Here is a 16,859-nt window from a genome sequence, read left to right as displayed (position 1 = left end):
CCAGTATCTAAAGCTCCTTACAGAATGGCACCGACCGAATTGAAAGAACTGAAAGTTCAGCTACAAGAGTTGTTAGATAAGAAGTTTATCAAGCCCAGTACTTTGCTATGGGGCGTTCCAGTTTTATTTGTAAAGAAAAAGGACAGCTCATTGAGACTTTGTATTGACTATCGTGAACTGAATAAGGTAACAGTGAAAAATAAATATCCATTGCCTCGTATTGATTATTTATTTGACCAGTTACAGGGTGCCCAAGTGTTCTCTAAAATTGACCTTAGATCTGGATACCACCAGTTGAAAGTCAAGATAGGGGACATTGAAAAGACTGCATTTCGAACGAGGTACGGACATTATGAATTCTTAGTTATGCCTTTCGGAGTTACCAATGCACCTGCTACATTTATAGATCTTATGAACAGAATTTTCAAACCATACCTTGATAAATTTGTAGTTGTTTTCATAGATGACATTTTAATTTATTCCAAAAGCACGGAAGAACATGAACATCATTTGAGAATTGCCCTACAGACCCTAATAGAACAGAAACTGTATGCCAAACTGACAAAATGTGAATTTTGGCTTGACAATGTTATGTTTTTGGGACATGTAATCAGTAAGGATGGAATTTCAGTTGATCCGCAGAAAATTGAAGCAGTAGTGAATTGGCCTAGACCGATAAATGTTATCGAAGTCCGAAGTTTTCTAGGCTTAGCCGGGTATTATAGAAGGTTTGTCAAAGACTTCTCCAAAATTGCCCTACCATTGACTCAATTGACTCAAAAGGGGATATCATTTGACTGGACCGATTAGAGAGAATCAGTCTTTCAAGAGTTAAAGACTCGACTTGTGACTGCACCGATTCTTACTCTACCCTCAGGTACGGATGGTTATACTATATTTAGTGATGCTTCTTATAAGGGTTTGGGATTATTTTAATGCAGAATGGTAAAGTGATTGCGTATGCTTCTCGACAACTGAGACCACATGAAAAGAACTACCCGACCCATGATTTGGAACTTGTTACAGTAGTGTTTGCATTGAAAATTTGGCGTCACTACCTTTATGGGGCGACATGTGAGGTGTATACAAACCACAAGAGTTTGAAATACTTCTTCACACAAAAAGACCTGAACATGAGACAGCCGAAATGGTTAGAACTGATAAAGGATTATGATCTGCAAATTTTGTACCATCCAGGAAAAGCTAACACCGTTGCCGATGCATTGAGTCGAAAATCGATTGGAAATTTAGCCTGTTTACTCACCAAACAGAAAGAGTTGCTATGTGACCTTGAAAAATTTGAAGTTGAGATTGTTTTGCGTAAACAAGGTGGAACAGTAGCTGCTATTTCTGCTCAATCGGCACTTATTGAAGAGATTAAAGAAAAATAGCAACAAAATGACTTCTTTAAGAAGATCATCGATGAACGAGAATCTAAACCAAGGCCGGGTTTCAAATTTGAGAACAATGTGTTGAAATTCCAGGGAATATTATGTGTACCGAGTGATTCTGAACTGAAAAGAAGAATTCTGCAAGAGGGCCACAATTCGAAACTGTCTATCCATCCAGAAAATACGAAAATGTACCAAGATTTGAAATTGAATTTCTGGTGGCCGGGAATGAAGAAAGAGATTGCTGACTTTGTATCGAAATGTCTTCATTGCCAACAAGTTAAAGCTGAACATCAACGACCCGCAGGCTTACTGCAACCCTTACCGATACCGGAGTGGAAATGAGAACATATCACTATGGATTTTATTGTTGGTTTACCTCGCTCCAGTAAAGGTATGGACTCAATTTGGGTTATTGTTGATAGATTGACTAAATCTGCTCACTTCTTACCTGTCAAAACAATTTATAATGCGAACAAATTGGCTATAATCTATATTGATGAGATTATTAGATTGCATGGAGTGCCTGTATCCATTGTTTCTGATAGGGACTCGAAGTTTACATCGAGATTCTGGCAAAGTCTACAGACAGCATTGGGTACTGAACTGAGACTGAGTAGTGCATACCATCCTCAGATAGATGGCCAGTCAGAAAGAACCATCCAGACTCTGGAGGATTTACTGAGAATGTGTGTCCTTGATTTTTAGGAAAATTGGGAAAGCCACTTATCGTTGGCCGAATTCGCCTACAATAACAGTTTTCATTGAAGCATTGGTATGGCGCCTTTCGAGGCTTTGTATGGCAGAAAATGTCGATCTCCAATTTGCTGGGCAGAAGTCAGAAATGGGCCTTTGCTTGGGCCCGAGATTGTACAGGAAACTACCGAAAAAGTGCAACTGATTCAACAGAGATTGAAAACCGCACAAAGCCGACAGAAAAGTTATACGGATGTCCGAAGGCGAGACATAGAATATGAAGTAGGTGATCATGTTTTTGTTAAAGTGACACCGATGAAAGGCCAGACTCGTTTTGGAGTCAAGGGTAAGTTAGCGCCGAGATATGTCGGACCGTATGAGATTATTGAGAAAATCAATCCGGTGGCGTATCAAGTAGCGCTTCCTCCTGAAATGGAGCATATGCATAACGTGTTCCATATTTCAATGTTGAGGGATTACGTCCGGGATCCCTTTCATGTTATTAGGCCTACCCGTGTAATGCTAAGTGATGACTACACTTATGAAGAACGGCCTATTCAGATTGTAAATAGACGGATCAAGAAGTTAAGGAATAAAGAGATTCCGTTAGTGAAAGTTGATTGGCAAAACCATGGTGGCGTATATGCCACTTGGGAAAGAGAAGACAATATGATCAAGAGATATCCTGAATTGTTCCCACTAAATCCAATATTCTTCCAAAATGAAGGTAATTCGAGTTTGAAGGACCAAACTCTTTGTAAGGAGGGAAGACTGTGACAACCCTCATCACTGATTAGTGTTAATCTATGATTAAACATGTTAAGTGACTGATTGACTGAAATTCTGAACTGATTGATTGAGTGTATTAGCTTGAATCCAAAACTATATGTTTGACTGCTAAATGATTTGTTCATGTTTTATGTTTTAAACTGCAAATTGAAGGCCTTATCGGCGGCCGAACCCGAAACTGATTAGCATTTTAATTTATGTGATTTTATGGTATGTTTAATTGAAATTTGATTTGGTATGAGTAAATTGGATTAAATAATGTTAAATTACATTAGTTGGACTTATCTACCATTTTGCCACTTAGTGGCCTAGTGCTAGACCAACACTTCTCTTCATTTCATACATATTTGACATAACATTTCTTCTCCATCTTCTTGGCCATAACCGACTAGAGAGAGAGAGAGTTAGGAGAGCTTTGGTTTCAACAAGTTTTGCTTGGAAAATTAGAAAAATTGAAGAGTAGATTGCATAATTGAGCTTCTAGACTTGAAATTGAGGACATAAGGTAGGACATTCATTTTCTTGATTATGAATTCTAGTTGTACCTTGCATGGTTAATGAGTCTTTAGTGATTTAAGTCTAGAATTGGTTCTAATATGTTGAATTGAAGCTTAAATCATGCATGCATGTATACATTGGTGAGTTTTGAGGTTGTTTTCATAGAATCCTCACATGTATGTCCATATTCTAGCTTTGGTCCATGAATTCAGCATGTTTTTGAAAGGATTGACTCATTTGTTCTTGTATTAAAAGCTTTGAAGTTGATTAAATTCATGCATGTTGCATGTACATCATGTTCTTGAGGTTTTGTTTGGAAATGGGTTCAATTGAACTACCTTTGGGCTTTGATTTTGCAAATTGATCTTTGAAACATGTCATAATATGAGTTTTAAAGTGTTTTCTAGAAAATTAGCCCAAAAGGATCGAATTTGATGCTTTAAATGTTAAGTTTCATGCTTGGAGACAAATCTGGAAATTCCAGATTTTGGATCCACGCTCGAGCGAGGAACTTCACGCTCGAGCGTACGCTCTAAGTTCATTCAGTCCGCTCGAGCGGGAAAAGTAACGCTCGAGCGTGAAATGCGTGTATCCAATACTTTGCATGTGTTTACAATCCGCTCAAGTGGGGGAATGCACGCTCGAGCGAGGACTTGTGTCTCACGCTCGAGCGGGGGTCGAGTGCCCGTCGAGCGTGAATTTCATGCATCTAGTACTTTTGTAGTCTGCTCGAGCGAGGAAAGTCACGCTCGAGCGGAGCTCCTTTGTCTGCATGTCCGCTCAAGCGTATAAAGCCACGCTCGAGCGAGACTCCTGTTTTCTAAAAATTTTGAAAAGTGTTTTAAAGTACATATTTGCATCCTCATTTCATCCTAGGAATTCCTAGGTCTAGTTTAAGGCATCTTAATGAGGCTATTGATGTAGAACCACAACGAGTCAAGATAGGGACTAAGTTATTGTTTCCCAAACGTGCAACTTAGTGTGTGTTCATCCTGTAACTGTGTAGGGTTGGCATCCGAGGACGCTCACTAGCCTATCTGTAGCCTAGAACTCTGTGAGTAACAATGTTGTAAAGATATGTTCAATCATGAATATTTTCTGAATGATCTACTGTACTGCTTTTTGAAATGATATTTCTTACTGAATGAATGATGTCCTATTGATGAACTGTACTCGTGGTATCATAGCAATTTACTGTTCTTGTACTGTTACTGTACTGCTACTGTCACAGAGATCTTTGTCGGTTCCCATGTTGGAACCACTACTGTTTATTGTTATGATGGCCATCAACTGACTGTTCGGTCTGTTAAGACCTACTGTACTGTTTTGCTATTGGATATACCACTTATAACTGTTATGGTTTCTAAATGATTGATATGACTGTTTAATGACTGAAAGGACATTCATTCTTAACCTCTTTACGCATATGTTATTCACTAGGCTTTAGCTTACTGTTTATATATATATGTAGGTGTCCAGGCACAGGATCGGATCTAGGAGCGTTGGGTTAAATTCTTTTTTTTGTCAAGCCAACCACTGTGCCTCACTGAGAGGTTCCGAGTCCTTCAAGCTAGGGCTGCTTCGGGGTGTTTTAGATTCCCCTTTTCTATCTCTGTTTTGTATAGACTGTATAGACTTGTACTGTACTGTTATGGTAGGGATTTGGTCCCTAACCTGAATGCTTGTATATATATATATATTTATATACTGTTTTGGTTCTGAATGTGAATATGTATGAAAAGTCTTTTTGCATACAGACTGTCACAGCTTATTGGACATCTTTCAATTACTGTTTTGGCTTCCGCCAACCCCTGTACTCTGTATTACTGTTATTACTATTAAGCAGACCTTCGGTAATCACGGATTACTGGCCAGTTATGGTGCTAAACCCATAGGAGCGGGTTTGGGTCGTGACAGATAACTAGTGTAAGTAGAAATTACATATTTTTTGCATGAAGGTGCCGCAGAGCTTATATAACTTGTGCATGCACTATCTCTGTTGTCCTTTTTCTGGACACGTGATAATACTATCTTCTCTCTTCTTCACACGTGTCCGCGTCAATACTGCCAAACAACGTTGGCCAAACTGCCAAAAGGTATTGATGCATACTTGAGGCAGATTCCTTGTCATACTCCACTAAGCCACATAGAATGTTCTAGTCGAGCAATCACTTATGAAATCCTTAAGTGTGCTCACTCCACAAGTCCATATTCCGAGCTAATTCAAGTCGGTCTAACCTAGTCATCTTCAAGACCGACTTAACTCTGGCCAGACCGTCGCGATGGGCTTCCTTAGCCCAATTCACTCCATGATCCCACAGCTTGGTCAAACTTCGTGCAATCTTGCACGATTTAGGCCGGTTTATCCCTGAAGCGCCGACATAGCTCGGCTACGATCCTTGCCCTAATCAAGGATATCGTTCTCATTCCACCTAACCCCGCCCACGACTCAAGCCTATTATCTAGCTTGGCCCCAACATTCGAAATTTACTTGGCCCATTTCCTTTACCATCAACCCACCTAACCTCCATCTCCTTTACTCTCCAAATTCCTAAAACTTTACAAACGTGGGCCAAATCCAACTGCCTATCCAAAATTTCCCACCCTTTGGGCACCTCTATGAATTACCCCTATAATAAAATAAACATAAAAAATAATAATGCCAAGAGGAATTAACCAAATACAATTTTGGGGAAATACCACTTCACTAGTCTTTGTAAAAAATAATTACAAATTAATAATTAATTTTATAACTATTAATAATTAAAATTTTAAATTTTTTTATGAATTAATAATTATTTTCTCAAACTACCACTTATTTGTAATTTTCTTAGGATCCGTTTGTTTTGGGATTAAATAGATGGGAGGGGATTAGAATGGAGGTGTGGTTATTTAGTGTTGTGTTTATTTGTAGAGTTGGGAGGGTGATTAGGATGGTGGAGGTGATAAAGATGGAGGTTGGAAGGGAGATTGAGATGGAGGAGGTGGAGATGGTATTAGAAAAATAGTAAGGGGATTAGAAATTTTTTAATTTTTTATATATTGAGAATTTTTTTTAAAATATTAATATTTAATTTTTTATAATTTTTTATTTATTTTATTATTTTATATAAAAATAATTTAACAATTATTATATTAATAATTATCATCAAAATAAACATAATTTCACTTAATTTTCTCACTGTCAACCTCCACATTAAGTATCCCTTCTATCCCGACTCTGAAAACAATCCGGTCTTAGAATTTATAGGAAAATGTCTCGTAACTCAAATTTTGTGGCTCAAATTTTGTGGCTCAAAAGTGGCTCAAATGGCCAAAATGACGTCGTTTTGGCCATTTTTATGTTGTTCTGTATTCAAAACGATATCATTTTGGCTATTTAAATCACTTTTGAGCCACAAAATTTGAGTTACGTAGCATTGTCGGAATTTATAATGTCAAATTCAAATGTAAATGACGCGGAGGCGACCCGTGGGTGGGGGCCCAGCAACTACCAGTTGCTTTCGTTGCTTTATTAAGAGCTAAATAATTATGGTTGAAGAAAAGGACGTCGTACGTAAACAATTCTTTTCTCAGATTTTAGGTAAGCCTTGGCAATATCAATTTCCCGTAAATCTAATACTCCTATACGATAATTATTTATTTATTTATTTATTTTTGATGGGAAGAGTTTAGGTGTATCATGTGTCTTTGTATAAATTTTTATAAATATATATAAATTATTTTATAAAATTATATAAATTCTTATAAATATATTTAAGTTGTGATTTTTTAAAATTTTATAAATTAACATAGTATATTTGTAAATATATATATATATATTTGTAAAATTAAAAATATTAAAAATACCAAAAATTCTATTAAATGTGTCACATAAATATGTGACCCACATGAAACCCATATGATATAGGTCTTACAACCATATAAAAGTATTTGGTAAAAATTTTAATAAAACTTTTGAGACATCCAGCATTACTGTGATAAAATATAATAGGTGTTTGGTAAGTTGTTATTTTAATAGGTTATTTTAATTTTTAGTTATTTTAATAGACTAAAATTTTTATATTTAGAAAGATAGTTAAATTTTTTTATAATTAGATATGATATTTGTGAGAAAAAATAAAATAACTATGAATTTAATGTTATATTTTATTTTATTAATTATTTTAACTTAAAAAATTAAAAAAGGTCTTTGTCAAACCCTCCATACATAACCTACGTATATTTGTAAAAATGTACGGTATACAGTTGAATCGCCATTTTTTTTTTTAATTCTGATCGAGAGAACGACACTTCAACCTCTCTCTTCGTCTCTCCGACTCAGACACAGAGAGAGAGAGAGAACCGAAACTCGAAGGAATCAATTATTGATCACCATAAAAAACGCCCTGCAACTCGTCACAACTCCACCTCTCTCTCTCTCTCTCTCTCTCTCTCTCTCTCTGTGCATTGCAACTTATCAAGGTACATTTTCTTTTCTGTAACATTATATATCATACTTGTATAATATGATTATGTATATGCAGTGTTTTTTAACCTAATTCTGAATTGGTGATTATTGCTTATTTACACTGAAATTTTTAAGCTTTGATTTTTTATTTGTTTATATTTTTTGAAATTCATCATCTTGCATTTTGTAAATTCTATTTTACATGTTCGATCGATTATTACAAGTTTTCTTTTTTCTTTTTTTATTGTTTTTGTTTCTAATTTTTGTGACAAAGTAAAGTTCGATCCATCCATTGAAGGAGAGAGTACATTCGCATTTTCGATTATTCGGGGGCTCTTTTCTCAGTCTCTCTCTCTCTCTCTCTCTCTCTCTGTCTGTGCAATTCGGTGAGATTGCGATTTTCTTATATTTCATCTACATTTCTAAGGAATATGTATGTGTTTAAGAAAGTATTAGTTGTTTGGATGATGCTGATATGATTTCTTGTATTATTGAACTTTGGCCACGGTACGCAAATGGTCTTGTACTGATGTTTGATGGAATTGTATACGTGTTCCTTCCTGCTATTGATCTTGGTTTGAGACTCAAAAAAGTAGTCTTTTCAGCACTGTGAAATTGGGTCACATTTTTAAGACTAGGTCGAAATTAAGGATCTGTGCTCACTTGACATGGACAAGCTACATTACGCCCAAGACACACGCATTTAAACTTTGATATTAGTGTATAAAAAGGCCCTCGAAAGCTATTTTAGTAGGTGGTTCCTGAAATTTAATAATATTACTCTACTGAGACTTAACACACTAACTATAATTTTGCAAGATTTGTCAATCTGAAAGTATAGTATATAAAAGGTTCCTCCTTAGAAGCTAATTTTCAGAGTACAAGAATGAGAATGTGAACCCTGCTTTATTTCTATTAATTTAACAGTTCAAGAATTTGCAGAAATGTTAACTGACAATTGTCCCATCTAATGGTGCCAGTCAGCAAACCCCCATGCATCATTCTCCTTTCTGGATGGTGTTTCGTTGTTTGATTATGCTGGCTCCGACATGAGAAACTATGCAAGTTCTGCTTGTTTACTTGAAAATATGAGCTTGATTTAAAACTGAAGGATCAGAATTTTTTGCAGATTATGATTTTTTGATAATTCTTAACCCAACATTAGTATAAGATTACCATGAAAGTGGGGTCTATTAAACCAATGTATTGGAGATACACCCAAATTTGGTCACCCTAGCATTATTGTTTGTCAAGTAGTGAAGGCAAACTACCCAAAATTAGCTAGCATGGCATGAAGTTGGAAACTGAGTGGTATGGGCGATATTTGGGCACTTTGACTGCTGAGGACACTACCTTTCATGGTATCTTATTCTTCTATCAATGCAATGGTGTCTAAAATTTGGTACCCAAATTTGATTGCTTGATGAATGAAATATAGGCCTAATGTCGAGGGGTTTAGAATGTTTCTAGAACTTCTTATGAAGGGATATGTTTATATGTATCCTAACTATATTGAAAATAATGTTTGTTGACTGATTGGTTACTTTGTGCTATGCAGAAAAGTTTCTGATATACAGAAGAGATAATCAGGACTGACGTGTGATGGCCTCAGAGAGGGAACATTTCAACCTTTCAGGACCCCTGCACCTGACTTATGTTGACTGGTAAGACCTTTTTCTCCCTACATTATTATGGAATTTTGAGGTTGAAGGATTTTGAGAGGTGGACTTGGGAGTGTGTGCCAATGTCTTCCCAAGAAGAAACCATGTTTAGAGAAGAGCATAGTGCAAGTCTGAAATCTTGAGAAGACATTGGCACGGCTTACTTGATCTAAACTTAAAATCCACATTTATTAAAATCAACTAACAGGTTGGAGAAATGCCATCCGTTGCAAGTTTGGTGCATGTTCTACTTCTATCAGGGATGTCTTTGAATTTTTGACAAAATTTCGGTAAAATTGCCACTGGATTGTATGTTTGACTTTGGGATTTCTATGGCGCATAGATTATTTGGGATTGTTTGGTATGAATTATATAAGTGCACTTTTTGACTTTATGATAAAAAAAGTAGAGGAAAAAAATATGTATGTTTGGGATAACTTTTTGACTTTGTACGAAAAAATATATATTAAAATATTGTAGTAAATAGCAAAATTACATTTTTACCCTTGAGTGGACCTCCGACAAAGCTGCAGCACCTAGCAGCTTTTGCATTTCAAATTTTTTTTTTTTACATACTGCTGCAAATTTTGCGTGGCCCAAACGTGTGCCACGTGTATAGATAGGGTGATAGGATGCCACAGCTGGAAGGGGAAAAATTGTCTTTTTGCCGTCTGAATTTTCAGACATACATTCCTGCCCAAACAAGGTAAAAAGATGAATTTTTTGACTTTTTTGGTAACTTTTTAACTTTTTATCTTTTTAGAGTGTGTCAAACATGCACTCAATCTAATTGGCATGTAGGTCATTTTTACTTGGAATTGTGTATACTGTGGTGGCCATTATGTTATGACTTAATAATTGATATTGATTTTCTTCTCTTCTTTTCAGAAGATACACACCCACAAAAAAAAGAAAACAAAAAAAAAGGGATTGATTAAGATAAATATTACCTATTGCACTAAAAAATACATATACTTCCTAGAATTTCTTCATGGACATTGAAGGATGACAGCTGAATCCATGTCCACAATCGATAGGGAACTTTGACATATTGAAATTACTGCTGATTTTGATGTCTTTCTATAAATTGTCCATTTATGTTTTGATGTGTCTTATATGATTCCTTCTAGAACTGACGTTGATCCATGAATGAAAAATGGAAAAGTCTCTACATAGAAGGATTTCTTACAAGGTGTAGTTTTATTTTTTCACTAGACACAAAGGCAACGAATCCCACATGAATTTAATAATGGGGGCTCCACTACTTTATTATCTAGTGATAAGAAAATCAGGTAAGAAAGTCATTTATACATTGCATTACTAATGAAAAATTAAACCTTGTTTCTGCTGGAGTTGTTATAGAGGAGGCTTTTTCCTATCTATGAGCCAGGAAACTAGGGAATGTAATTACTGTGCTTATCTGATGCAGGAAAAATGCGGATCACAGAAGGTCTATCGCTGCCTGTTTGGTTCAGGGTGTCTACATTTTGGAGCGGGACCGCCAGGAGAATAGGCAAGGGCCTGAAGCTCTTGCTCCTCCTTGGTGGGAGTTCTTCCATTTCCGACTACATAGTCAGCTTGTAGATGATGCTGACCACTCCATCTTTGGTGCCATCTATGAATTTAAACCAGCATCCGACTGCAGCCACTTGTTAATAAATGGAACTCCACTTTATGTAATTGCCTTCCGAGGCACCCTAACCAAAGGCGATGCTTTTTTACGGGATCTTCAATTGGACATCCACATCATCAGAAATGGGCTTCATCAGACATCTCGCTTCGAGATTGCCATGCGAGCTGTGCGGAACACAGTTGCAGCATTTGGAAACTCGAATACCTTGTTAGCCGGCCATTCCTTGGGGGCAGCCATGGCAATGCTTGCTGGAAAGACTATGGCCAAGACACGAATTTTTCTTGAAGCTTTTCTCTTTAATTCTCCATTCCTTTCTGCTCCGATTGAGAGAATTAAAGATAAGAAAGTGAAACAAGGGATCCGAATTGCAAGCAGTTTTATCGCTGCAGGATTCACTGTTGCTCTGAAGGCTCGGCAGCGGAGGAATCTATCAGAAGATCCGTTTATGGCTTTGTCTGCGTGGGTCCCATGTTTATTTGTTCATCCGGATGATCACATTTGCTCGGAGTATATTGGGTATTTTGAACACAGGAAGAAGATGGAGGAGATTGGAGCAGGAGTTGTCGAGAGGTTGGCGACCCAGAACTCACTTGGGGGTCTTGTTATGAGTGCGATGGGGAAGGAGTCAGAAGAGCCGCTGCACCTCATTCCTTCGGCAAATCTAGTAGTTAATTTATTTCCTGCTCAAGACATGAAACAAGCTCATGGAATTCACCAGTGGTGGAGACCTGATCTGAACTTGCAGTCTAAGGTTTACAGCTACAGATAGTGCTAGTCACAGTTTGTTGGGATTTACCTTGTGTTTGGGGCACTGGTGGATTGTTTTTTGGATTACTTTGTAATGGGTGATGATGAAGCATTTATGTTCCTATGTATTCCCCTGTTCAATTTGTCTGAGACATGTAAACTTTGATGTATTGGTTGTGGTAAAACTGAGAGTATCCCTTTGTCAATACTTTGTGTATTAGAGATTCATCTCGTGTTTGCATTTAGTCTTCAGTAACTACATTTTTTTATTTTATTTGATTCATATGCAATATTACAATGAAGCTTAATGATCAAATACTCAAAATGAGAGAGAAAAATTCTAATAAATACATGGAGAATAAGACCTACCTAGGTGGGAAAATTCTCTCAACTACCTCATGAAAATGAGTTAGCATGGAGCCTATAAAATTCTTTGTTACATGATTGATTTGAAGAATTACATAGGTAATCACTTATGATATTTTGAGATTACTGAATAATTACCGTATTATGTGGGATAATGACCATTCTTAGAAATGAATACTTTAAAAAATGGAAGAATGGCAGGAAAAAAAATATAAATTATTAGAAAATGTGGAGTATCAATAATAATTGTAACATGGATGGAAGCTTAGAAGTTAATTACAAAAACATGTTTTAAATTATGTTTTTCCCTTCCATCTCTCTGCTCTCTTCCTCCTTCCCCCATCTTCTATAGCCTCTTGCCACCAGCCTCTTTTCCCGTTGTCGCCGCCACTTCCAACCCATTTCAACTTCTTAGAATCCCTTTCATCCATTCCTAGCTCCTCCCCCCACCTTAGTTTCCTTCCATGCCACTACCACTGTACTACCACCGTAAAAGAGATCATGAAGATCTAGGATTTCAAAAAAAGGCTTTGTGATAGTGGTTGGAAGAGAGGGTGAGGATGTTCCTGTGTTGGCAGGGAAAGGAGTTAGGCAAATGAGTTTGTAGGGGAGCTAGGGATATGTGGAAGGGATTGGGAAGGGCTAGGGGTGGTGGCGGAGAAGGGTGGCAGAGGGACTTGAGTAGGCAGTGAGAGTTGAAAGGGATTAAAGTTGTAATTAGAAATTTAATTTTGTAATTAATTCTTAAAATTTCATCTCTATTACATTTACTTTTTGTGCTTCACATTTTTGATGATTATTTATGCTTCTTCTCAATTAGAGTAGGGTAAGTACAAATTACGCTCCACATTGATAGTTACTACAATTAATTTAAATAATAAAAGGCTAGTGTTAGAAAGAGTGCTCATAGAGCATGGTTAAATGTTGGAATTATTTTTAAAAAAGTCATGAAAAGAATGTCAGTAAAAATTATCTTTTCTTATTCAAGTTTTCTTTTTCCTTGTACCTCAATAGTTCATTTTAGCAAAACTCTTAATAAAAATAATTCATCCACACAATTTTTTTTTCCGAATGGATTCCTAGCTAATAAAAAACTAATTTTGACTGGTAAAAAAATAATTTCTTACTGATCAGAAATCCATTTAGAAGATTCGAGAGAAGAAAATTATTTAAATATAATACTGTAAAAATTATTATTTTTATGTTAGTAATATTTTAGAAGGGTTATTGCTTCCCAGTGGAATCAGAAAAAAAAAAAAACAAACAAACAAACAAACAAACAAACAAATTTATTAAATAATTTACAAATTTAATTATTAATATCTATAATTTTTTTTGTTATTAATTTATAATTTTTTTTCACACTCTCCATTTATGTGATATTCCCCCTATTTTAAAACTGTATTTATGATCCTAAGAAACCGGTAAAGAGAAATCTTTGCTCGAATCCCAAAGTCTTCAATCCCAAAGTCTTCAATAAATTCAATCATGGAAATACAATTCCAGTGAGTAATGCTAGAAAGTCAGGTGTTTAGCAAGTTGGGTGTGGACTATTTTTTTATTAAAATTTATAAAAGGGTAAAATAAATTAAAATAATTAATAAATAAAATATTATATTAAATTTATAATAATTATTTTTTTTATAAATATTAAATCTAATTATAAAAAAATTCAATCCTCTCCCTAAATATAATTATTTTAATCTATTAAAATAGTTAAAAATTAAAATAATTTATTAAAATAATTAACTTTTCAACGAGACCATATTTAACTTAAAAATTTATCTACGATAATATGATAAAAAAAATAAAATATATAATAAATTAAAAATTGACATGTATGTTAATATATCATTGTGATAAAATTGTGAATGCTTTTTTTTTTTTTTTTTTTTTTTTTTTTTTTAAGTCCCAAAACGTTTTCACAATTCCAGCCCTTACTTTTATTTTTCGGTGCATCATGTGATTGTGGGTCCATCACGACCACCACCACCCCATAGACCAGGAGGACTAACTTTCCAGACCCACCAGCCACTGACCTAACCCAACTAACACCACTTCAAAACTAGCCCTGCTTTTTCTTCACTTTCATTACTCTCCCTCCTCCGGCCACATTCTCAAGTTATCAACTCCGGTAAAGGAGCTTCCTCAAAAAGCTCCTCACTAACTCATTAATTTCAATCTACAATTCCTTCATTTATGAACACTTACAACAATCTAATCACACCAGTCAGCTCACAATTGAGTAGTAAGAGCTTCATAAATTTTGAACTTACTAATGAACTCAAATGTAGATCACGGAGACAAATCCAAACCCACTTGGCTAAAATCAAGACCCACCTAAAAAAAATTCAAAACATAAATCAACAAAATTCTTTATACACTTCACCAAATTCAACAACCAAAAAAAAACTAGCAATGAAAACCCAATACAGATCCATCACTCACAGAAATAGCTACTTGACACTGAGATTTTGCCTCCACATGATGAGCAAAGAAATGCAACAGCCTCACCCTCCCCGCCATCTCCATCCTCGACTCGATCTCCATCGTAGGTCCGACCCGAAACCCGTTCAAACCGTCCGTCACATTCGGACCGACATTCTCTGGCGCTGCCGCCGCCGCCATCGGAAACGACTGCACGGAAAACGTCGCCGCCATGTACTGGGTCCGGCCGGCGTCGATCTTGCCGGCGGGTATGAACATGAAGCCGATTTGGCTGCCGGAGTACAGTAACTGTAGTGTGCTGTCGTAGTGGGTGAACACAGCTCTGTTGGGGTTCTTGACGGAGACGTATTGGGAGAACGTGAAGTTGACGGTGCCGTTAGCGAGGGAGAAGGTGGGGAGTTGGACGGCGTTGACGGAGATTTGGGGGTCTCTGGGTTTGAATACGGTGAAGAACACGATAAGGATGATGATGATTACGAAGATCAAGAAGATTGTGGCGACGATGCATGATGCGAGGTTTGTACGGCCAGATGGTGGTTTGTGCCGTGGTTTGCTCATATCTATCTATCCTATCCTATCCACCACCGAGTGAGAGTCGGAGGGGTGTGTGCGCGTCTCAATAGAGATAAAAAGTGGTAAGTTTGTTTGGATCTAGTGATGGGAATGTATATAAAATGTTACTACTTCTTTTTTCTTTTTTTTTCAATTGAAAATACGAATATTAAAATAAAAAAAAAATCAGTTCCTAAGCTGTAAAGCAGGTGAACTCAACCTCAAAGTCAAATTTGTAAGATTTAAATATATTTTTTACGTTAAATGTAAATCTTAAAGGATTTTGCCTTAAAAAAATTTTTATTCACTTATTTATATTTTGAGTCTGATAGGAAAATTTATGAGCTAGATTGGGCCGTGATAATGACCGGACAGATTATGGGCCGAACATGTTGTGAGTCGTGGTAGCTTGGGCTTAGCCGGAGAGGGTTGTGATCGGTAATGGCCCAGGACATGCTAGGACCAAGCTACTTGGCTTGTTTATGTGGGAACCGAGCTAATTGGGTAATTTGGCCGAGATAATGGAAGTCGGTCCTGTTCCCATGGTTCACGCTTCCAACCCGGCTGGAAAGGTCTTCGGTTGACAAGCTCGACCAGTTTTCAGCTCAGCTATGCCAAAATGCAACCGAGCTCGGTCGTCGTTGAGCTCGGCGAGCGGAGCACTCTAGCTTGTTGTGTAACACGGCCGTTGGCAGTCGAGATGATGTAGCCCGGTTGCCGAGATCCCAATAGTGTGGACTGGCAGTTTGGTTAAGTAATGATCAGCTAGATTTGTGTTGACAGATGGGATAGCAGCACCACATGTCGAGAGACTAATGAGAGTAGATTTGGGACGCAGAAGGTATATAAGCGAGTCTGCACGCCCCCCCATGCGAAGACAGATGAACATTTGGTGAGATATACACTTACACTCAACTCTCTCCTCTCTATCTATCCCTGTGTGTGTGTGCTAACTTGATCGTCGGAGGGGTTTTCCGACCACACACCGTAGGGTAGCTCACCGCCGTTGTGCTCGCAGGTCGATCGGACAGACAGGAGCTTGGAAGAAAGGAGTACGGGCTTGCCTGAATATTTGCTCCCCGTATAATTGGCACCGTTTGTGGGAACTTGACAGACAAAACCTTGTCTTCTAGGCTCATCTGATCGTCGTCCATGGCGAACAACGACGAGATTCTGTTGTCTGCCATCGACGGAGTTACCCTGGAGTCAGGCAGACGGAGAGAAGGACATCCCGCCATCCCTCCTATGGCGGACTTGGAGACTTCTCCAAAAGGACATTCAAGAGACACGCGAGATAAGCGCGGAAGAAGCTTTGGTCATTTACGGAGTCCAGACGGTCACCGGCGGCGGAGAGAATCGCACGCCAGACGACTGGAACACAAGCTAAGGGACCAAGACGCCGTCATCCGGCGAATGACGGTTGAGATAGAGGATCTTAAGCGGCATGTCAAAGGGAAGGGTGTAGCTGGAGTGAGAGACCACAGTAAGCGCACCCAACCCTGCCGTTCAGGCAGTCAGAGCCAGCGGCGTACTCCGTCCATCTCAATCACCAGAAGTTATAAGGGTGGAGATTCCAACGCGCACGTAGAGAAGTCCAGCGCGCAAGACAGCACCTATCTACCCTCACG

General features: G+C 37.5%; 2 protein-coding genes across 3 annotated transcripts; one reads left to right on the top strand and one right to left on the bottom strand.

Annotated features, from left to right (window-relative positions):
* The first annotated feature begins 7,606 nt into the window (after positions 1–7,606).
* Positions 7,607–12,071, top strand: LOC114283656 (GDSL esterase/lipase At4g10955). Of its 2 annotated transcripts, XM_028226525.2 has the most exons (4): positions 7,607–7,838; positions 9,383–9,488; positions 10,105–10,191; positions 10,915–12,071. In XM_028226525.2, the coding sequence occupies exons 3-4, from the start codon at positions 10,118–10,120 to the stop codon at positions 11,885–11,887; spliced, it is 1,047 nt and encodes a 348-aa protein (XP_028082326.2). In that variant the 5' UTR covers positions 7,607–7,838; positions 9,383–9,488; positions 10,105–10,117; the 3' UTR covers positions 11,888–12,071. The 2 variants fall into 2 exon arrangements, with proteins under 2 accessions (XP_028082326.2, XP_028082327.2); XM_028226526.2 differs by lacking the exon at positions 10,105–10,191 and having other exon boundaries at positions 7,617–7,838.
* Positions 12,072–14,402: 2,331 nt separating this feature from the next.
* On the bottom strand, positions 14,403–15,330 carry LOC114283640 (uncharacterized). Its single transcript, XM_028226503.2, has one exon. It carries the CDS (start codon positions 15,235–15,237, stop codon positions 14,644–14,646), a length of 594 nt encoding a protein of 197 aa, XP_028082304.1. The 5' UTR covers positions 15,238–15,330; the 3' UTR covers positions 14,403–14,643.
* Between the last annotated feature and the right edge of the window lie 1,529 nt (positions 15,331–16,859).

This window comes from Camellia sinensis, chromosome 11, assembly GCF_055761805.1.
Source record: "Camellia sinensis isolate YWXY chromosome 11, ASM5576180v1, whole genome shotgun sequence".
In the NCBI taxonomy this organism is placed as follows: Eukaryota; Viridiplantae; Streptophyta; class Magnoliopsida; order Ericales; family Theaceae; genus Camellia; species Camellia sinensis.
This window is presented reverse-complemented; position numbering and strand designations above follow the sequence as displayed.

Excerpts from the sequence above, each read along its gene's own strand:
- LOC114283656 (XM_028226525.2), top strand. The coding sequence starts at position 10,118 with ATGCCACAGCTGGAAGGGGAAAAATTGTCTTTTTGCCGTCTGAATTTT. Across the intron at positions 10,192-10,914 it reads TACATTCCTGCCCAAACAAG|GAAAAATGCGGATCACAGAA; the intron begins GTAAAAAGATGA and ends TATCTGATGCAG.
- LOC114283640 (XM_028226503.2), bottom strand. The coding sequence starts at position 15,237 with ATGAGCAAACCACGGCACAAACCACCATCTGGCCGTACAAACCTCGCA.